Genomic DNA, 24,000 nt, shown 5'->3' with positions numbered 1-24,000 from the left:
GCTGTTTTACTGACCTGCCAGGCTGCAATCATTGCCTGCCTTCCCCGCCAGCTTGCCGTCAGTGCCTGCTGCCCTTCCTGATTTCTCTGATCCTTACTGCTGGCTGTAGGACCAATACGTCCTGTGGGATCTTGTTTCACCATTATTGGATATTGGAGGTGCAGCCGTTTCTTTATTTGCTCCCCAGCTCCTCTGGCTCAGTGCCTGCCAGGGGAACCTCGGCAACCATCGGTAATGTGCCCTCATTTTGACATACTCTCCTCGTTCATATGGTCAAGGCGCTGTTGGGCATTACGGGCATCACTGCTGGCCTACTGGGGCCCAAATTGTCCCTGCTATACCCTGAGATTAACTCCAGACGTAGATATTGTTGTGTGGAGGAGACTTTAAAATTTTGATTAACTATTTTCGTTTTAAATTAGTATGTACAGTAATCTGATAGGTTATTCTATCTTTTTATACCCCCTCATACTTTCTGGAACCCCCTGTGTAAGTGTGGATGTGTTGCTTTCTGTATTTAATGGTGTAAGTGTGTTACGTATTGTTCAATACGGGTAAATGATATTCGAGTTCTTTGTGTATATTTATGAGGTTCAGGTGTCACTTGTCCTTGGTTTATGTATTAAACATTAAGTGGTTTTTTGTCAGTGTTTGTTTACCCCCTTGAATCCTCTTGCACACACAGTTGTGGTTGCAAGATTCCACCCATTGTGGACTTCATCAATGATTAAGCGAATATTGAAGTCGTTATTAACTATATAGAGTTTTGTCAGTGGCCATTACAATATATATATATATATATATATATATATATATATATATATATATATATATATATATATATATATATATATATATATATATATATATATATATATATAAGAATACTGTAAAATAGTGCATGATGAAACTTCAGATCCAAAGAAAAGTGAACAATCCAATAGAGAACACGGTTAAAAAGTGTCGAAAAACTAAGCGGCCAAGAAAAAAAAATATATATATGTACAAAGGGAATTTTCTCTTTCATTTTTGGATATTTATTCAAGAAAATTTATTTTTTTAATAGAACTCTCATTCAAAACCGCTTTTGCTTTATAACTTTTATTCACGTCATGTTTCCCAAAATGCTATCTCATGCGGCGCACTGTAGACATTACTGTGTGTTTGCAGCGTCCTTCCGCCCCTAGCTGCAACCCTATTATTCCTTTTACTGTACCTCCGTTCATATTCTCTTTCTTCAATCTTACTTTCCTCAACGCTCTCCTAACAATTGATTCATAACTGCTTTGAGGTTTTCCCCCTGTTACACCTTTCAAACCTTCTTACTGTCAATTTCCGTTTCAGCGGTGAATGACCTCAAAGACTGTATTCATTCACTAATGCCTGCATTACACCAGTGAGGCGCACTGACAGGCACTAACACCCCCACGGTGCTGGCCCATTTGGTAAGGATCTTTGAAAATTCAACGCCTAATCTCGCGGAGATGACTCTAGTCATCAGCATTAAGGCAGTTCCGTAACTGAACTTTTCAACTTTACCACTACAGAATTGTGGTCAGAATACCACCAGAGCATACACCTGGGCAGCCGCACTCGATAAAAACATTACTTCTTTTATTCCTTAGTGACGTTTGCCTTAAAAAAAATAAATAGATAAAAAAATGTAGCCGATCTAAGCACGGACAAAACTCTCAGTCAGCATTTGTCGAAAACACCAAACGGCAAACAGTGCAAGTTGTGGAGGCAAATGAAGAAGTATTGATTCAAAACACACACAGACACTCCATTATTTAAATGGCAAATCATCATGAGAGAGAGAGAGAGAGAGAGAGAGAGAGAGCACTGTTCAGTTGCCCGACTCTGTGACCTTTGCTATTAAGGCAATAGTTAATCAGTATCAAATCAACAAAGCTTAATTAGTTTCCATTTCCTATTAACTCCTCGCCGGGTTAGGTTGCTGTTCAATGACATAATAACAGGGTAATTTAATCGTGAATACAATTCGCACGGCGATTCCGACAATCACATGCACATGCACACAAAGATGAACATCATAGTCATGGTAACGAAGCCTGCAGGAATGGAGTGGAAAGTACGATGGAAGAAAATATGAATGGAGGCACAGTAAATGGAATGGAAGGGGTTACAGTAGGGGCCTAAGGAAGGGATGCTGCATGAACCTTAAGTAATGCCTACAGTGCACCTCATGAGATGCTCTGACGGTACTCTCGCCCTGCCGGAGAAAGGACGACCCTGGTTACCTCAAACAACTTAACGACACTGAACGCAATAATCTGTCCGGGACTACAAAGCAATTAAAGACCCCTGACCAGGTCATCGCGAATTGCTGAGAAAAGTTCGGTTCATAGTCTCCCAAGAGCTGCCGCCGCCAAGAGGCGTACAAAATTCAAGCTTTCCCAAAAGACTTGTAACCAAGACTTCGTACTCTTTCCATCACGTGAATTGCAGGTTACTTCAGAAGTTCAAGCAAAGGTGCAATGCATTACTACACTAATGCAATTCCCCTTGCATTTTAATAATTCACTTACATTTTTATCTATTTATTAATTTGCTAATTCAGTTTCTTCTTTTTTTTTTTAATAAGTGAGATCTCTTTTTTTTGCATTTCCCTTGACCTCGTCTTACTTCTTTCTTATGAACACCATCGCTTGAATTTCAAGTCAATGGCCCCTGTGGTGGGCTTGTTCCACATCAACAGGGTTCATCTTCTGAACAATAATAATAATAATAATAATAATAATAATAATAATAATAATAATAATAATAAAAAATATTTGGCATGGACATAAAAAAAAAAATTCTGGGTCAGCTGCAATCCCTGAATTGATATCATGAATGGGGAGTGCGGAAATAAAAACACACCTAAAGGGAATTTATTGCCGGCTGCGTCCTAGTTTTTCATATTTTTCAAAGGTTCAGTTATATATTCCAGTTTTGCAGCTCTTCAAATTTTCTAATTTGCCATCCTAAAGAAAGATCTGCTCACAAGTTTCATCAATTCTTCATAATAACGCATAAGACGCAAGTGTTCACTGATTCTCAATTCAACACATAAGTGAAAAATGCGCCGAAGTTTCTTTGGCGCAGTCGAGTTTTCTGTACAACGTATAATCAAGGCCACCGAAAACAGATCTATCTTTCGGTGGTCCCGGTACAACGCTGTATGACCCGCGTCTCATGAAACTTTAACCACGACCCGGTGGTGGATTATCCTATATCGTTGCCAGATGTACGATCATGGCTGACTTTAACCTTAAACAAAATAAAAACTACTGAGGAGGCTAGAGGGCTGCAATTTGGTATGTCTGATGACTGGAGGGTGGATGATCAACATACCAATTTTCAGCCCTCTAGCCTCAGTAGTTTTTAAGATCTGAGGGCGGACAGAAAGTGTGGACAGAAAAAAGTGCGGACAGAATAAAGTACGGACGGACAGGCAAAGCCCGCACAATAGTTATCTTTTACAGAAAACAGAAAATAAAAATTGTACAGTGAACGTCTTCTAAAAGATTAAATAGGTAATTAACGCACGTAAGCCGTACAGTAGGCTGTTATATATTCATTAGAGCACGAATTTTAACTCGACCACTCTCAGTAATGTTTTAAAGAAGAACTTTTCCTGTACAAAAGAAAATTCTGGGAAATTTATCCCTCTCCTTTCAAATTATACCTGGCCAATGGCAGAAGAAATAAATACATATAAAATCTATTGGAAATAGCCTGGAGGGGAACTCTTTTGGGAAGGTTTAAAATTATATTTTCAAGTTTTTCCTCAGAAATGTTTTCGGTCGTTCCCATGTGAATACGTGGATGCTCACATGTTATGTGCATCTATGCAGGAGTGTACTTATTCACGTGTGTATGTATGTATGTATGTACAGTATGTATGTATGTATGTATGTATGTATGTATGTATGTATGTATGTATGTATGTATAAACATATATATATATATATATATATATATATATATATATATATATATATATATATATATATATATATATATATACTGTATATATTATACAGTATATATAAATATATATATTATTATAAAATATATATATATATATATATATATATATATATATATATATATATATATATATAATATTTATATATATATATAGATAATTATATATACATATATATATATATATATATATATATATATATATATATATATATATATATATATTTATATATATATATATATATATATATATATAATTATAATATTATATGTATATGTGTCTGTGTACGTGTGTACGCATACGTGAATAAGAACGCTCGTGCGCAAGCCCAAATCGTGCCTCTCCTGGAGATGAAAGCAGCGATTAAGAGTCTCTGAGGCACAGGCATAAAGAGAAAGCCAGCAACTTCTGACTTCATCTACAGCGAGTTGCTTGCACCAAAATATCCGGCCACTGATCAAAATCCCCAGGTTTAGCCTGCAAGCAAATAAAGGCACCAACTCTCACTGGAGCTCCTTATTAAACAATAGTTAAAGCCGAGACTCTAGTTTGAGAAACAGACTGCTAAAACACAACTCCAATAAGGAAAGCAGCCCGAAATGATAAAAGAAAATGAGAAATGAATAATGCACTATAAATCAGAAACAAATATGATAAATAACCTATGAAGTGTATTGTTATTCTGCTTAACAAAAATGTATTCGTATTATGTGTGAAATTCTAAAATTCCAACGTTTAAACTAAAAGATTAGCAAGTTCATACCACACTTTGGGCACAGCAGAAATAAAACTAGAAGTTTGTGAGGTACTGAACCAAAGAGAAGGCTACACTTTAAGAACTGATTGCATACCTACTGTAGGTGTATGGTGAAGTCTGGAATGATCTGAATAAAAATGGGGATCAGAGATTGATGATAATATCAAAGATAAGAAATTTAACAGAACATCATAAGGTACGAGTCAGCCGCTAAATACCGAATAAAGGAACGATGCTCAAAACATGGCGGAATAAAAAATAAATAAGTAAAAAATGCGCAGAAGTTTTTTCGGCGCAATCGAGTTTTGGGCACAGCTGCTACAGTGTATAATCAAGGCCACTGAAAATAGATCTATCTTTCGGTGGTCTCGGTATAATGCTGTATGAGCTGCGGCCCATGAAACTTTAACCACCGCCCGGTGGTGACCTATCGTATATCGTTGTCAGATGCATGATTATGACTAACTTTAACCTTAAATAAAATTAAAAGTACCGAGGCTAGAGGGCTGCAATTTGGTATGTTTGATGACTGGAGGATGGATGATCAACATACCAACTTGCAGTCCTCTAGCCTCAGTAGTTTATAAGATCTGAGGGCGGACAGAAAAAAGTGCGGACGGACAGACATAGCCGGCACAATAGTTTTCTTTTATAGAAAACTAAAAACATTTCCTCAAGATAGACAGCGCCTCCAAAATTCTTGAAATACTTTCCTAGGATGCTTAGTTTCGTGCAGTTGAAGAAGAGGCAGACTGGACATGTTTTGCAAAACTGAATTGATAGTAAAGAATGAGTTGCACATCGTTACATAAATACTGTAAAAAAATAAAAAATAAAAATAAAAAAGATCTCTTTCCCCAGAGACAAATCATCTCTTTTCCCAGAGACCAATCATCTCCTTCCCCAGAGACCAATAATTTCTTTCCCCAGAGACAATCATCTCTCTCCCCAGAAACCAATCATCTCTTTCCCCAGAAACCAATCATCTCTTTCCCCAGTAACCAATCATCTCTCTCCCCAGAGACCAATCACCTCTCTCCCCAGACACCAATCATCTCGTTCCCCAGAAACCAATCTCTTTCCCTAGACACCAATCATCTCTCCCCAGAAACCAATCATCTCTTTCCCCAGAGACCAATCATCTCTCCCCAGAAACCAGTCATCTCTTTCCCCAGAAACCAACCATCTCTTTCCAAAAACCAATCACCTGTTTCCACTGAAACCAACCACTTCTTTCCCAGGAAACCAATCATCTCTTTCCCAGGTACCAATCATCTTTTTTCCCAGGGACCAATCATCTCTTTCCCCAGATACCAATCATCTCTTTCCCCAAAAGCGAATCATCTCTCCCCCAGAAACAATCACCCTTTCCCCAGTGACCAATCACCTCTTTCCCCAGAGTTAATAAGTATACCTTAGTTTAACCAGACCACCAAGCTGATTAACAGCTCTCCTAGGGCTGGCCCGAAGGATTAGATTTGTTTTGCGTGGCTAAGAACCAATTGGTTAGAGACCAATCATCCTTTTCCCCAGAGACCAGTCACCTTTCTCCCCAGAAACCAATCACCTTTTCCCCCAGAAACCAATTATTTCTTTCCCAAAAAACCAATCATCTCTTTGCCCTGAAACCAATCACTTTTTTTCCCGGAAACCAATCACCTCTTTACCTAAAATCCAATAATTTCTTTCCCCAGAGACCAATCATCTTTCTCCAGAAACCACTCATCTCTTTCATTCGAAACATCTTTCTTTCCCCAGAAACCAAACACTTCTTTCCCCAGAAACTAATCATCTATTCCTCCGAAACCAATCACCTTTTCCCCCCAGAAACCAATCATCTCTTTCCCCAAAAACCAATCACCCCTTTCCCCTGAAACCAATCACTTTTTTCCTGGAAACCAATCAACTCTTTACCTAAAAACCAATAATTTCTTTCCCCTGAGACCAATCATCTCTTTCATTCGAAACCAATCCTTCTTTCCCCAGAAACCAATCACTTCTTTCCCCATAAACTAATCATCTGTTTCCCCAGAAACCAATTATCTCTTTCCCCAGAAACCAATCATCTCTTTCCCAGAAACCAATAATTTCCATCCCAAGAATCCAATCACCTAATTCCCCAGAAACCAATCATTTCCATCCCCAGAAACCAATCACCTAATTCCCCAGAAACCAATCACCTAATTCCCCAGAAACCAATCATTTCCATTTCCAAAAACCAATCACCTAATTCCCCAGAAACCAATAATCTCTTTCCCCAAAAACCAATCACTTCTTTCCACAGAAACCAATAACCTCTTTCCCCAGAAAGCAGTCATCTCTTACCCCAGAAATCAATCACCTTTTTCCCCCAGAAACCAATTATCTTTCCCCAAAAAACCAATCATCTCTTTCCCATAAAACCAATCACTTCTTTCCCCGGAAACCAATCACCTCTTCACCTAGATACCAATAATTTCTTTCCCCAGAAACCAATTATTTCTTTCTCCAGAAACCAATCATCTCCCTCACTCGAAACCAATCCTCCTTTCCACAGAAACCGATGACCTAATTCCCCAGAAACCAATCACTTCTTTCCCCAAAAACCAATAATCTCTTTCCCTAGACACCAATCATTTCTTTCCCCAGAAACCAATAATCTCTTTCCCCAGAAACCAATCACCTAATTCCCCAGAAACCAATCATCTCTTTTCCCAGAAACCAATCATTTCCATCCCCAGAAACCAATCACCTAATTCCCCCGAAACCAATCATCTCTTTCCCCTGAACAGAAGATTTTTCCCTGACTTCCAGGTTTACCCCCTAGGAGCGATCAACTGCGGATTTCTCCTAACAAGTGCTAGCTGTCAGCTTTCGTGGACGGAATCTACAAGACCTTGCAGAATTTATTCACACGGAGGAAGTGTCAACTTCCCACTCCATTGGTAATATTGCACGTGCAACAGCCGTCTGTACGCGTATGTTAGAAGTTAAAATAACCGTGTTCTAAATACCGAGAAGTAAAATGCGGGCATTGACAATTATGCTTGTGTATAAATGGTTACGTAACCCTACGAATGAGCCATGCAGAAATCTCGTACAGACGTTTACGTAAAAAGAAAAAAAAAAAAGTAAAAACCGGTGCGTAAAAAGGGAGCATTTACAGTTAAGCATTTGTAAAAGGCTACGTAAACCTAGGAATGAGTGCATGCAGTGATCTCGAATAGACAGACTTGTGTAACAAACAAAAATCGCGTGCTCTCACTCTCTCTCTCTCTCTCTCTCTCTAACATACGCACACCCAAGTATGAAGGCCAAGAGCAAATTCCAAACTCCAGACTCTAAGTTTCTGCGTCATCTTTGACCGCCAGAACTGGACAGCACATTCCATGGACTGTTTGCGTTTTCTAAAATAAACTTACGAGGCTTTCTAGATATTCTGATATTCGCATAAAAAACAATGAAAATATCAAACATAAATGAAAACGCAGCTGATACGAGCAACCCAATTTGCTTTTCTAACTGCCTTTGATGAAAATAGGAAAATTGGTATCAAAATCATCAGTCCATCAACTAATACCCGGGTTCTCAAACATTAAATCAGAGTGTACTTTGATGGATTAGTCGTATTATAAGGCAACGAATGAGTAGGAGTGTCATAACGACAAGCTTATCTCCCTACTTTGCGCCTTCCGAGGATCTCGATTTCATTTATGAAAATTCGGCACTAAGCCAAGCACTGGGGCACTATGTCAGCCATTCAGTGTTCTAGAGAGTGAAAAGATGGGGTTGGAGTGGCTGGACAGCTAGATCGAAGAGGTAGAGTGAAAGGCTGAAAAGTGAGTGCAGCCAAGAGCCGAAGGGACGCAGCAAACAACCTTTAGCAATGCCTACAGTGCACCACGTAAGGTGCACACTGACAGCACTACAGGGGTGTCTCCTACGGAAAACTGAAAGATGTTTGAGAAATTGATCAGGCAACATATATACAGAAAACAAGGCACTTGTGCTATCTCTTTGTGTTGAAATATTTATATCTAAAACAGCCATTATGATGGCTTCAACCTCTCACGTATAAATTTCCTAACTTGGATTCCGAAGGCTTTGTACTCTATCAAAAGAACAGCTGATGGATGCTGTTTTCTTTGTTACTGTTGATATTGCTTCTAAAGACCTTGAATCTTTACTGTTTTTGGTCTTGACTTGGGGCATGACTGCAGACAGTGAAACCTTCACTTGGGGTAAGACTGCAGACAGTGAAACTTTCACTCGGGGCATGACTGCAGACAGTGAAACTTTAACTCGGGGCAAGACTGCAGACAGTGAAACTTTCACTCGGGGCATGACTGCAGATAGTGAAACTTTCACTTGGGGCGTGACTGCAGACAGTGAAACTTTCATTGCAGTTACTTCTGTTAATTCTTGACGAGTGAATTCAGTTCAAATTTAGAATATGTTGCAATCTGGTGTTGTTACATGGTTGCAGACTGAGGTCAGCAAGTCTTCTGCCATTTGCAGTCTGAAGTGAAGAGGTATTCGGCTTGGTCACAGTAAGAGAGAGAATACTGAGCCTGGGTGTGAAAAAGGTTCCAGTAAGCTTGGCCGATATGAATTGAATTGAATCCAAAACTTAAGCCAAAGGACAAACACTGGGACTTACGAGGTCATTCAGCCCTCAAACGGAAATTGACAGTAAGAAGGTTTGAAAGGTGTGACAGAAGGCAACCTGGCAATTGCACTCTGAATCAACTGTTAGGAGGTGGCGGAAAGTAGGATGAAAGTAATATGAAAGGAGGTACAGTAAAAGGAACGAAAAGGGTTGCAGCTAGGAGCCTTAGGGAGGCACGCTGCAAATGACATTAAGTAATGCCTACAGTGCACCGCATGAGGTGCACTGGCGGCACAATATGGGATGCACTGGGGTAGAGCTTACTGGAATATGGGACGTATAGGGATAAAGTTTACTGGAATATAGGACGTATTGGGACAGAGCTTACTGGAATATGGGACGTATTGGGGCCGAGTCTACTGGAATATGGGACGTACTGGGGTAGAGTTTACTGGAATATGGGACGTATTGGAGTTTTACAAGAATATGGGACGTATTGGGGTAGAGTTTAATGGAATATGGGACGTATTGGAGTTTTACAGGAATATGGGACGTATTGGGGTAGAGTTTACTAGAAAATTGGACGTACTGTGGCAGAATTTACTGGAATATGGAACTTATTGGGGTAGAGTTCACTGGAAAATTTGTTTAAAGATACTTTTTAGTGTCCTTATTTACTCTTCAATATTTTGTGATTCAGAATGCTAAATCTATACGATGCTGGTCTTCCGCTGATAATTCTCTTTCGCGATGAAATAATTTGTTGCTGTATTTTAAAATTATTTGGCAAATTTTTCAGCAGAGATCAATTTTGTTTCCCTTGACACTGTTTTATTACTCGTGATTTTATTTTTTAATGTTGCTATCACATAGCGTAGGAACATACCTACCTGAAGATGAGAGAGAGAGAGAGAGAGAGAGAGAGAGAGAGAGAGAGAGAGAGAGAGAGAGAGAGAGAGAGAGAGAGAGAGAGCATTAATCTTGCAAGTCAAGTTATGGATTTAAATGTGGAAACATTATTAATTACATAAGTTAAGTTGCATATTTTGACTGAGAATACTTACATGGAAACATGAACCTTGCAGATCAATTTACATTTTCGACTGTGCAGACTCAGGCTGATATGTTAACACTATGTCAAAAGTTACATTTTAAAATGTGAAAACAATATCTATATCTATATATTTATATAAACAGTGTGCTATATATATGTTATATATATATATATATATATATATATATATATATACATTTATATATATTACATTTACATATATATACATTATATATATTATATATATATATATATATATATATATATATATATATATATATATATATATATATATGCATATACACACACATAAAAATCTTACCTTCAGGTTCTCTGTAACTCCTCTTGAATCTTGGTTTCCAGAACCATTTGGGGGAACCAACTAGTGCACGCACCTGCGGACTCGGCGCATCTGTTCCCGAAAGCACACATACATGCAAGGAAAACAAACAAACATGCAAAAAGGATATATAAATCAGGGCATCTTAACATGCTTGTGCAAAAATACACATTTAGAGTCATACAAACCTAAGAATAATTTTTATAATGTGCATCTGAAAATAATATTTCAATTTTACAAAACGAATTCTACAAACCATAAAAAATAATTTTTAAGAAGTGCACTTAAAAAATTTCAATTATGCAAAATTATTAATTTTTATGATGTGCATCTAAAAATAATATTTCATTTAAGCTAAACGAATCCTACAAAACACAAGAATAATTTTTAAAATGTGTATTTAAAACCAAAATTTCAATTATGCAAAATGACTTCTACAAACCATAAGAAGAATCTTTAAAATGTGTATTTAAAAATAAAATTTCAATTATGCAAAATGACTTCTATACACCATAAGAATTTTTAAAATGTGAATTTAAAAATAAAATTTCAATTATGCAAAATGAATTCTACAAACCATAAGAAGAATTTTTAAAAAGTGCATTTAGAAATATTTCAGTTATGCAAAGTGAATCTTACAAAAAAAAATTGCTGACAAGTTGGTTTAAATCTGCATGCAAAAACAACTTAAGACAAAAAGTTGAAGGGTAAGTTTTAAAAATCCAGCGTCATACTAATCTGAAAAAGCTTAGATGATCTTGGCCCACTAATTCTCTGAGCCATCAGTTTCTTACAAAGCATCAAAGAAGAGTTACCTTAAGCAGATTTATTTCAGCACAAATACTGCAGATTCTACTTCTTTCGTGAATCAAGTGGTAATCAATTACTACCTACTAAAATGATTTCAATGGTCAGTGTTCTAAAAGTATGTTTGCATATTCTAAGACTAATTCTACGTACAGCATCAAATTACTTTAACTGATTTTTTCATACAGACGAATATATTTGACATCCAAAGTCACACTGAGACTTCCTTAGTAAATTGTACAATCTCTTATTTACTCCTGCATTAAAACCATATAAAAACTTTTAAAATATTTAAGTACTTCTTGATCTTCGATTCCAGACTATCAATGTGACCGTACCATGTGGGCTTAGAAGCAGTTATCATGCCCCTTTCATTTCCTTTTCATCAAGAGTAAAGTGAAATAACTTGGGTACGTCTGCGTCTATCAAAATTATCTGTAGGTAGATTTGGATTTCGAAAATTTAAAACATGCTCATCAGCCCATTTACTTGTGGTATAAACAGGCTTTTACAAATGTTTACAGGCTAATGTGGCATCACAGCTAGTTAAGAAGACTGATAAGCTACCTTGAGTAATGGTATTTATGGGAACAGTAGGACATTCAGCAAGCAGAGCAAAGGAATCTGATATCCGAAAGGTTTTAGTAACCTGTCCACAGGAAAGATAAAATCACCATCACTTCTCAGTTTTCTTTGTAGAGACGAGAGAGAATCTGAGACGCTGAACTGGACTTTATTGTTTATTGTATCTTAAAGAGATATCAAGGAATAACTCAGGTGAACTGAAGTTCATTGGGATATGGTCTTCATACTCATCATGATGTTGGGTAATGAGCCTAACATTTTCAGGGGAGGATTCAGCTTCAAGGCTTCAAGACAGAATCCTCTGAAAAGGTTGGGAGTTTATTTTCATATATTCTGCGAGAGATGTATGCTCGAGGTAACAGGTTCTTCCTCCAATCCTTTCTGTGGAACCAAATTTGAAGCAACTACAAGCTTTTTCAAGGTTTTGGTAACACACCAGTTGCCATTTTCTGACTTTGAACCACGGGCAACTTAAGATCAGTATTATTAGTTGTCGCACGTTTGGCAACCAATATCTTAAAGAAACGTGAAACTGCATGGCTTGTAGCCCTTTTGAAACATAACTGCTACCTTAAGCGATATAACTTTACTGGTATGAATATATAGATATAAAGCCTCGTGATTCCATAACCCAAAGAACAGAATTTGAACAACGTTTACGATCAGTGACGTCATCACTCAAGGTTTCAAAAGCTGTGACATTTTCCGAGGGCATAAAACCATCAAAATCTAGAAACCTTATCATTTTTACTTTCTTCTTATATCATAAAATTAACTAGCACATTTATCTGCACAGCAGCAACTAACACATTTATCTACATAGAAGCAACTAACACATTTATCTGCACAGTAGCAACTAACACATTCATCTGCATAGAAGCAACTAACACATTTATCTGCATAGAACAACTGACACATTGATCTGCACAGTAGCAACTAACACATTTATCTGCACAGTTGCAACTTACACAATTATCTGCACAGTTGCAACTAACACAATTATCTGCATAGTAGCGACTAACACGTTTATCTGCATAGAAACAACTAACACATTTACCTGCATAGAAGCAACTAACACATTTACCTGCATAGAAGCAACTAACACATTTACCTGCATAGAAGCAACTAACACATTTATCTGCATAGAAGCAACTAACACATTTATCTGCATAGAACAACTAACACATTGATCTGCACAGTAGCAACTAACACATTTATCTGCACAGTAGCAACAACTACACATATACTTCTTAAAGCCAATGGAAGGCTATTCACGAAGAGAAAATAGAAACCAGTATCAAACTTCGTAACAGAAATACTGTTCAAGAATTCCCTTCATTGAAATCTTAGACAATAGGGGACAATTACAGTTCATGTCACCATGAACTTGACACTGAATACTATTCCATATTTTTTCTACCAATAATCATGACTAATATCCTAACATCTTACACTGACGCCATAACTCAATGGAACAATCGATATCCTAATTATAAAACCTGACGGCTTTCACAAGAATAGACGCAAAAGGTCTTCTATCTGTGGAGTATCGATTACATCATTCTATCTTTAATGTATATATATATATATATATATATATATATATATTATATATATATATATATATATATGTATATATATATACATACATACATACATACATATTAATATATATATATATATATATATATATATATATATATATATATATATATATATATATATATATATATATACAGTAAGTCTATGATGTCTGCATAACAAGCGATCAGTGTTAGCAGTACAAATACGTGCACTTGTGTATGTAGGAATCTGTGTACGTTGTACGTTCTCGCGGCATACGATCTCTTGCGATGTTTAGTAATCTCACAGGTAGGAGGAATGTGACCTGCACGTCTGATAATTCAGCATTTCTCGTGACAGTCACCTTTGGATTTCTAGGTGCCAGCAACAGGTGTTCTGGGCTGATCTTTCTGTCTCTGATTATGGATAGAAGCTTCTACAGTAGAACCTTTATCCTGTTATAAATCTGGATTATGGGCGTGCCTGGAGGTGGCGTTTTGTTCGTTCGTCTGTACCTAGTGAAGGGGGTTTGTATGGCAAAAGTGTTATGAGCTTTGCGAAATATAAGAGACTGCTGTGTGAGAAGTGCTGGTAGATGGCCACTGGAATTTCCAGGCTCTGATTCCTTGCTGGAAGGAAGTTTAAATGGCTAGCCATGGATAGGCTTGGATAGTCATGCATCTGCACAGACATGCATGCAGCATAAGCACTATGGGTGGTGGTTATTGAAGTGAACTGGTGACAAAGGCCACACAATTAGCCTACAATGGAGACTGAACAGCATTAGGAGGTTGAGATCGGGAGGAATCCCATTTATAATTCTGGTTCTGTTTTCTAAGATTTTTTTGGGGAAGATATTCATTTATCATTTCCATTCTTTTTTTTTTTAACATTTTTCTTATTTACCATGTTTTCAACTTGTTACATGTAAGACTCACAGAATAAACTATTTTTTGTACACACGGTTTAATTTCCACACATTCATTAGATTAGGATCATTTTGGTCTGAGAGAGAGAGAGAGAGAGAGAGAGAGAGAGAGAGAAAGAGAGAGAGAGAGAGAGAGAGAGAGAGAGAGAGAGAGAGAGAGAGAGAGAGAGAGAGAGAGAGAGAGAGATAAGTCTTCAAGGCCACAAGCTACCAGTGCCAATCTTCCGAAGGCAAGTGCTTCCCGTCAGTGTAGAGAGAGAGAGAGAGAGAGAGAGAGAGAGAGAGAGAGAGAGAGAGAGAGAGAGAGAGAGAACAAACTCATCCTATTACATTCTCACCCGAGCGACCAAAACATCTGATTGACTTCAGTAATAATATAATCCACTTAATAGCTCGGGTTTTCTTTAAACTTTCACATTATTTTTCAGGCGCCCAGCTTCCGAGAAATAAAATAAATGCCACTGGCATCGTGTACGCCCTCCGCAACAGGCCGCTGCTATCCTAATCACGAGCCTTAGAAGGATATCGATTTCTAGGACACCAGAACTGGGGCACTGGACCAGCAAATGCCTCTGAATCACCGGGACCAAACGACAGTCGCAAAGTGGCTGGTAATCACCAGCAATTAAGTACTCGTGTGTAAGGCAAGTGTGGCTCATTCGTAATCGGAATAGAGCCGTCTCCCACAGCCTGGTATATTGAGAATATAGACTCTAGGCCAAAGGCCAAGCTCTGGGACCTATGAAGTCATCCAGCGCTGAACTGAAATTGACAGTAAAGAGGTTTGAAAGGTGTAACAGGAGGAAAACCTCAAAGCAGTTGCATTATGAAACAAATGTTAGGAGAGGGTTGAGGAGAGTAAGATGAAAGAAAGGGATTATGAGCGGAGGGGCCTGAGGAAGGGACGCTGCAATGAACCTTAAGCAATGCCTACAGCGCACCACCGCATGAGGTGCACTAACGGCGCTATCTCCCCCTACGGTACGCCCGGGTATATTAACATGTTTCTAAGGAGCTACAGCACTTGCAAAGATGCGTTATCGTCTTCCAGTGTTGCTGGGTTTCGTTACAAACCGACCTGGCGATGCCAGGGTAAAAATAAGTTCACAAAAAGATAACGACTTCTTAAGAGAAACCTCCTCTATCTTATTCGGGTTGGCTGACTTCCCAATACTACTAATATACGTTACAAACTGCCCCAGTAATGCAAGGTAAGAGTCACTTCACAAGAGACAATGTCTCCTTAGGGGAAGTAATATAATTTGGTCCTTTTTGCTTTGCTAAATTGTCTGCACACCCATATGTTCTGTAACCTATCAATATCTGATTAATCTTCCTCCATATTTTGAATAGTACAACACTCCAAAACTTGTCAAAGATAATGGGTTCTTTGTGTTTATATACTTCAACCCAACAAAATCTGATTAATATTCCTCCATGTTTTGAAATGTAGAACACTCCAAAAACTGTCAGAGATAATGGGTTCTTTTTGTTTATATACTTCAACCCAACAAACTCTGATCAATATTCTTCTATATTTTGAAATGTAGAACACTCCAAAAATTGTCAAGGATAATGGTTTCTTTGTGTTTAAATACTTCAACCTAACAATATCTGAGTAATATTCCTCAATATTCTAAAACGTAGAACACTGCAAAAATTGTCAAAGATAATGGGGTTTTTGTGCTATGTATTTCCACTGCAGGCACAAGACTTCGTGCACTATAAAAATGGGCAAAATTACCTTTTGTACAGCGCGCATTTTCACGGTATTTACAATATAATCTCATATAATTCTGCACACACACACACACACACAAATAGACACTGCAGAGGATGTGTACTTCTGAAATGAAACTTCCTACTATACACGCCAAATCGAACACCACAGCTGGATTTATTCATATGTAAAGATAAAATTCATGCTTTTCAGCTTTCTCCATAAAGATTAAATGACTCTCATCTTCAATCAAATTATTTCTACTACCACTCAGCACAGTCAGTGGAATTAAACATTTTTTTTTTTTTCAGTTCAAACGGACATTTCATATAACATAACAAGATGAGATATCTATATACAATTTTCAGAGCATACGATTATACTAGACTAGAGCAGTTCTAATCATGCAAGTGTTGAAATAGGAAATCCTAAAGCTGAACTTCAACATGACATGAAAATGACAGTAATCCTTCAAACAAACTGAACAACACAAAGAAATAAATAATAGGATTAGGAAGGGATTATTTTGTGTTATGAACTTTAATCTGTATACAGGAACAACTAATGCAACTATAATCTCAAGCTTAGCAAGGCAACAAACAGACTAATTTAAGTACAGAAAACGAGAGTACTTGTTCTCATTCTTAATAAATCTATTTACTTTTCAAAGCTACAGAAAATAAGACTTGTTTTAAGTCTTAAAAATCTGCAGAAAATGAACCTGTTTTAAGTCTTAAATAACCTACAGAAAATTAAACCTGTTCTAAATCTTAAGAAATCTACGGAAAATGAAACCATTTCAAAGTCTAAAAAAATCTACAGAAAATGAAACCTATTCTAAGTCTTAAATAATCTACAGAAAATGAAACCAGTTCTAAGTCTGAAATAATCTGCAGAAAATGAAGCCTGTTCTAAATCTTAAATAATCTACAGAAAATGAAAACTGTTCTACCCCTTAAAAAATCTACGGAAAATTCAAACTTCTCTCAGTCTTAAAAATCTACAAAAAATCAAATCTGCCCTAAGTCTTAAATAATCTACAGAAAATGAATCCTGTTCTAAGTTAAAAAAAATCTACATAAAATGAAACCTGTTCTAAGTCTTGAAAAATCTACAGAAAATGAAACCTGTTCTAAGTCTTATCTAATCTACAGAAAATGAAATCTGTTCTAAGTCTTTAAAAATCTACGGAAAATGAATCCTGTTGTAAGTCTTAAAAAATCTACAGAACATGAAACCTGTTCAGATTTAAAAAATCTACAGAAAATGAAGCATATTCTAAGTCATTAAATAACCTATAGAAAATTAAGCCTTTTCTAAGTCTTAAATAATCTACAGAAAATTAAATCTGTTCTAAGTTTTTAATAAGCTATAGAAAATGAATCATATTTTAAGTCTTAAATAACCTACAGAAAATGAATCCTGTTCTAAGCCTTAAAACCCCTACAGAAAATGAAACCTGTTCTAAGTCTCAAATAATCTACAGAAAATTAAACTTGTTCTAAGTCTTAAATGATCTACAGAAAATGAATCCTGTTCTAAGTCTTAAATAATTTTATGAAACCTGTTCTAAGTCTTAAAAAATCTACAGAAAATTACATCTGTTCTAAGTTATTAAATAACCAACAGAAAATGAAATCTGCTCTAAGTCTTAGATAATCTACAGAAAATGAAGCCTGTCCTAAGTCTTAAATAATCTACAGAAAATACAACCTGCTATAAGTCTTGAAAAAAATCTATTTACTTTTAAAGTCAACAGAAAATGAAACCCGTTCTAAGACTTAAAAAAATCTCTTTATTTTTAAGGTCTACAACAAATGAGAACCTGTTCTGAGTCTTAAAAAAATCTATCTACTTCTCAACTCTACTGGCGACAGGAACCGAGATCTAATGGAAGTTTTCACCTCTTGTGACCAAGAGTGAGCAGGAAAAAAACCTCTGCCTATTCAAAGCGGATTCTATGGACAAGTTTCACATTTGGGCACAACTTACCTTCCCTGCTGGGCCTCTTGACTCTGGGTCGCGGCAATCTTTTAGGTGACCCCACCAGGGCACGCACGTTGGGTGTCAGGCCATCTGGAGTCAGGAGGTCAAGTAAAGGTCAATACACTCGCAAAGATCGTTTGATAAAAGACATACAGACACTGAAAAACTACTATCTTAAATGATCACAGGAACAAAACATCAAAAGTTATTTTTTGGTAAGAAAAATCCATAATTATATAGTAAACTTTATCATTATGTAAAAGACAAAAAGCAAAGTCTTTGCTTTTGACTTTTGCGTGGTAATACAGTTTACTATATAATTGAGAATTTTTACTACACAAACTGTTTTTCACGAGATTGTGAATATCTTAATAAGAATCATATATGATATAAATCACCCATTTATGATCAAGGCCATTGCTTGCTTCAGCATTCTAAGGACATTAAGCTGTTGGCTTCAGGTTGTTTTACTCTGCTTAAAACTATGAGAAACAAAAATCCACTGTCCATTTCTTCCACATGACAAGCAAAATTTCAATTATTTTGAGACTGATCTTGTTAAGAAATTTTTTAAAAAATTTACACTTAGAGAATAATAGAACTGGCTTAAGTCTTCCAATTTTCGCTCACGACACGCCTTAAGTTTCTGCAGATGTGCTTTCAGATTTAAATTCAAAGTCAAATTCAGAACTTTATTCATATGAGTACAATTAAATAAATATATACAAAAAAATATATGTATAAGAATGTCAGCATTGGTACACATAATATCCCTTGTGTCTTACGACCTCATAAAATCGACTAATATAATAAATCTAAATTTTCTTCCAGCTGTTTGGTATGACATGTCTTTTGCAAAAAAAAAAAAAATTTTTTGCTACTGTCTTTCGAAAAAAAAATTTTTTTTTGCTACTGTCTTTCAAAAAAAAAATTTTTTTTGCTACTTTCAAAAAAAAATTTGCTACTCTTTAAAAAAAAAAATTTTTTTTGCTACTATCTTAAAAAAAAAAACTTCCGATTACCATATCTGCCTCCCTCTCTTTCCTACACTTTTTTCAAGGAGCTCGTCCATGCTAGTGAGGGTTGATTGACAGATTTCTGGTTCTTAAACCTGGCGTCCCTGCTAGCGAGGGCTACCACCGAAATGACAGCCGAGTATACTAGAAACATTACCATCTTTGGGGCATCACTATATTGTAACCGGAAATAATGAGTAAAAAGCCACAATAATGTAAATGAGACACTGTATTTTTCCAAAATACAAAAAGGGGTTACAAATACTGGCGGAACTTTCGATCGTTAACACAACGGTCTTTTTGTATTTTGGAAAAATACAATCTCTCGTTTACATTGCTGTGGCTTTTTCACTCGTCAAATATTATCCCTCAACGGGAGGCTGTGTAAGGAATTAATGAGGAAATTGTAATTTCACTATTAGCTAAAACTTCCGTATTGTTCCCACAGGTGGAAACCATCTCTCAAACACAAAACACAAAACACACGATCAGCTGTTTATATTATACCTTACTATCGCCACTGCAATAAAGTTTCTGTGTCTGTATTCACATCAACTTTTTAACAGCGTTACGTGTATGAAGCCTTGATTATCCTGATGAAGATGAAGCCTTGAGTACACTGACGAAGAAAATAGACGGTGAAACAGTTGTAACCGGGAAAATAGGCAAGATATTGATATTTCCTGGTGTTGTACTAGATGAATGCACGCGAGTTGTAAAAACGGACATTTTTTGACAACTACAACAAAGAATGTGCTCCCTATTATCAGTAAATTTCACCTGCTCAGTCTGAAATAACTGCATATATACCAAAGGGGCCACTGTCTTGAAATTCAAGCTTCCACAGAATATAATGGTGTTCATCGGAAAGAAGTAAGCGATTTTGATATAGGTCCTTAGTATATTATCTCGATTTGGGCCACTTATGAGTAAGAATTTCTCTCTCTCTCTCTCTGTCTCTCTCTCTCTCTCTTCTCTCCGTGCTTGGACCGACTGTCTTGAAGAAAATTTGTGGGTCCAAACTAAATAATTGACATCAACTAAAGTCACTTCAACTAAGGCTGGAGATTCAACATTGCAAAAATGTACCGACGGACTCTCATCAACAATTAAACAAAAGGTTAAAAAAGATCAATTAAACAAAAGGTAAACATATCATCATACTCGTATAACCTAATAAACAGAACATGTGTTCGCACAGATCGTTTGATGGCAGCTCAATACCGTCTAACTACACCAAGGGGTTTAAATTTAACTTCTTTGCCAAGAAGACAAGGTTCCTGACGGTCTACGATAATCATCCAAACTTTTAACAGTAATAAGCAAAAGTACAAATCTGGAGTTGGACAAAAATGCAAATTTGAAAGCAGCCATTCTCAGAATCATTTTGAGAGGGGGAGGGGGAGGGGGGTGTGCATAGTTAAATGGGTGACACGGACTACGAACTGAAGTATGTTTCATAGATTTGGCTGGGTGCTGGTCAAGTCAAACTGTATCATTGCAGGTGTTACAAAATTGTATTCAAGTTCATAAAAGCAGTAACGACAGCTACAGTTAATGGGAAATTTGGATTCCAAAGTGGATTCGTATGAAAATGTAACTGACCCAAAATGTATTCGAGTTACAGGCATTAGACAAGCGAGGCAAATACTTTTAGATGTTATTGACCGACCTGCCCACCAAATACCAAGCGCTGGGACCTATGAGGTCATTCAGCGCTCAAAGGGATATTGAGAGTAAAAAGGTCTGAAAGGCGTAACAGGAGGAAAACCTCGCAGCTGCACTCTTAAAAAATTGTTTGGATAAGGTGTAAAGTAAGATGGAAGAGAGAGAATATGAACGGAGGTACAGTAAAAGGAATGAAACGGGTTACAGCTAGGAGCCTAAGGAAGGGAAGCGGCAGAGGACTTTCATCCCAACGCAAAAAAAAAAAAATCCTAACCTTTCATGCAGTGCACTCAAGGATTTGGTACTGGATCAAGAGTCACTGTTCCTAGAATCCTGTCTCGAATGAGGGTCTATTTTCCATTTCTCCATTAACTGCTGCCCTTCAGACGAGTTACGGGCAATTCTCAGGGCTAATATGAGAGGGCATAGCGGAAATAACTCAGATGACTCTGACCAATTTGTAAGCGAAACGGCATCCGCACAAATGCAGATTACAAGTCGCCGGTATTATTGATGTAATTCTGTTAAACTGAAATGTGTAAGATGGTGTTTCCTCTGTGACCACAGTTCCCATGAAATCACTTGAATGCACGCTACGATGATAATAATAATAATAATAATAATAATAATAATAATAATAATAATAATAATAATAATAATAACACCATAGCCCTCTGGGACTATGGGATCAGAACAGATATGGTGATGCGTGCCAACAGACCAGTCGTGACGTTGATTGACAAAATCAAGAAGAAAGTATCACTCATTGATGTGGCAATACCATGGGACGCCAGAGTAGATGAGAAAGAAAGAGAAAAAATGGATAAAATCAAGACCTGAAAATCGAAATAAGAAGGATATGGAATATGCCAGTGAAAATTGTACCCATAATCATAGGAACACTAGGCACGATCCCAAGATCCCTGAGAAGGAACTGCAAAACTAGATGCCGAAGCAGCACCAGGACTCATGCAGAAGAGTGTGCTACTAGAAACAGCGCACATAGTGAGAAAAGTGATGGACTCCTAAGGAGGAAGGATGCAACCCGGAACCCCACACTATAAAAACCACCCTGTCGAACAGGGCGACTGTGATAGACCAAAAATAAAAAAATAAAAAAATAATAATAATAATAATAATAATAATAATAATAATAATAATAATAATAATAATAATAATAATAAGTGTTTTATTTCGCATAAATACACTGGAGTGAATTTCATACATAGATAAAAAAACTAACAAAATTCTAGGAAAGCAGATACAAGAAAAACTACAGGTTTAGCTTATGCTAAATCACTCCAAATCCCAAAAACAAAATTCCTCTCGGGATGACTGAAATACCCGACGACAAAAGTGTCCCATGAAGGCTTCGTGGAACCCGAATTTATTTGAGAAATTTCACCGACTTTTTTTCCTATCTTTAGATAGACAGATAGATAGATAGATAGATAGATAGATAGATAGAATTTAGGCCAAAGGCCAAATCCACTGGTCCTATGAGATCTTTCACCACTGAAAGGAAAACTGAGAGTAAAAGGTCTGAAAGGTGTACAGAGGAAACCCGTAGTTGCAATATGAAACGCTTGTTAGGAGAGGACGGAAAATAAGACGGAAGAAAGAATATGAAAGGAGGTCCAGTAAAAGAAATAAAAGGGGTTGCAGCCCAAGCAAGGAACGCTGCAAAGAACCTAAAGTAATGCCTACAGTGCACCGCGTGAGAGGTTGCACTGACGGCATTAACCAGCTACGGGGATAGCCTCGCAGATCCCAAACATCTTTAAGAGAAATTTCAATGATGTTTTATCTATCTTCAGGTGAACTGCCTGTAAAAAACTTTGCAACGTTTTTCTTTTGCTATACAGTGACTATCTACGTTCTGGAGTCCAACAAGAAGCGTGGGGGAGATGGAATCACGCGCAAAATCTTCTGTTCAATCACAAAACCACGAAAGCTTGTCGTGAGGTTCATTTACTAATATTTCATGAGTCTTGTAACTAACATCGGCGTAGCTATTATGCTTATTGATCTTAAGAACTGTGTGATTTGAAACCAGCATTCATTTAATCAATATTTCCAGCCAACAAAGACTAGAGAGCTGGTAGTTTAGCATTTATTGGCTAATAATCTGACATTCTTTTTCCTATTTCGTTATTACGAACATACCTTAATCGCCCATACCCGTACCCTTACACACACACACACAAACACATACACAAACACACACACACAACTCCATCCGTTCTTTTTCTTATAAAACATACCTTATCAACCATACACACACACAAAACGTCGAGCAAACATAAAAATAAAGAGTTTAAATAGTATAAAAATAATCCTGAATCCCTGTAGTTCCCTTGAACCCTCTCTCAATAAACAACATACCTGTCCGGGGGAGGAGGAGGAGGAGGAGGAGGAGGAGGAGGAGGAGAGAAAGCAGCCAGACTAAACCGAACATCATCGCTGATGAAACGCCAGGACAGGACAAGTGACGCCGGTATGTCTCCTTTAAGGGAACATTCACTGAATATTTACATCGTGAGACGCCAAAAGCAACCCTCTCACAACCCCACCCAAAAGGGCTGCGAGTCAGCAGCCTTTATTCTTATTTTCATCTCTCAGCTTCCTCTCTCTCTCTCTCTCTCTCTCTCTCGCTTCGAAATGACATCGCGATGAAATTCCTTTCTTCTTGGAAATGGAAGACGAGGGTGCGCCTTGTATTCTGCAGTTATATATCATGTTACTGAGAGATTAGAATAGAACAGAATATAGGATTCAGGCCAAAGGCCAAGGCGCTGGGGCCTATGAGGTCATTCAACGCCGAAGGGGAAATTGGGAGTAGAAAGGCTTGAAAGGTGTAACAGGAGGAAAACCTCTAGATGGCAAGATGAAAGAAAGAGAATATGAACGGAGGTACAGTTAAGTGAATGAAAGGCCCAAGGAAGGGACGCTGCAAAGAGCCTTAAGTAATGCCTACAGTGCATCGCGAGAGGT

At 37.2% G+C, this 24,000-nt stretch overlaps 1 protein-coding gene across 15 annotated transcripts in view; it reads right to left on the bottom strand.

Annotated features, from left to right (window-relative positions):
- Mctp (multiple C2 domain and transmembrane region protein) overlaps positions 1-24,000 on the bottom strand; it is a 1,033,178-nt gene that overhangs the window by 475,768 nt on the left and 533,410 nt on the right. For 9 of the 15 annotated variants that reach the window (XM_067126836.1, XM_067126837.1, XM_067126839.1 and 6 more), the window contains 2 exons: positions 18,329-18,412; positions 10,716-10,805 (listed from right to left, as the gene is read on the bottom strand). In XM_067126836.1, coding sequence (XP_066982937.1) covers positions 10,716-10,805; positions 18,329-18,412 — 174 coding nt within the window. The remainder of the gene's footprint in view (positions 1-10,715; positions 10,806-18,328; positions 18,413-24,000) is intronic. The other 6 variants (XM_067126840.1, XM_067126857.1, XM_067126864.1 and 3 more) reach the window with 1 other exon arrangement.

This window comes from Macrobrachium rosenbergii, chromosome 25 (assembly GCF_040412425.1).
Source record: "Macrobrachium rosenbergii isolate ZJJX-2024 chromosome 25, ASM4041242v1, whole genome shotgun sequence".
NCBI lineage: Eukaryota > Metazoa > Arthropoda > Malacostraca > Decapoda > Palaemonidae > Macrobrachium > Macrobrachium rosenbergii.
Note: the sequence above shows the minus strand (reverse complement) of the source record. Positions and strands in the feature narration are given on the sequence as shown.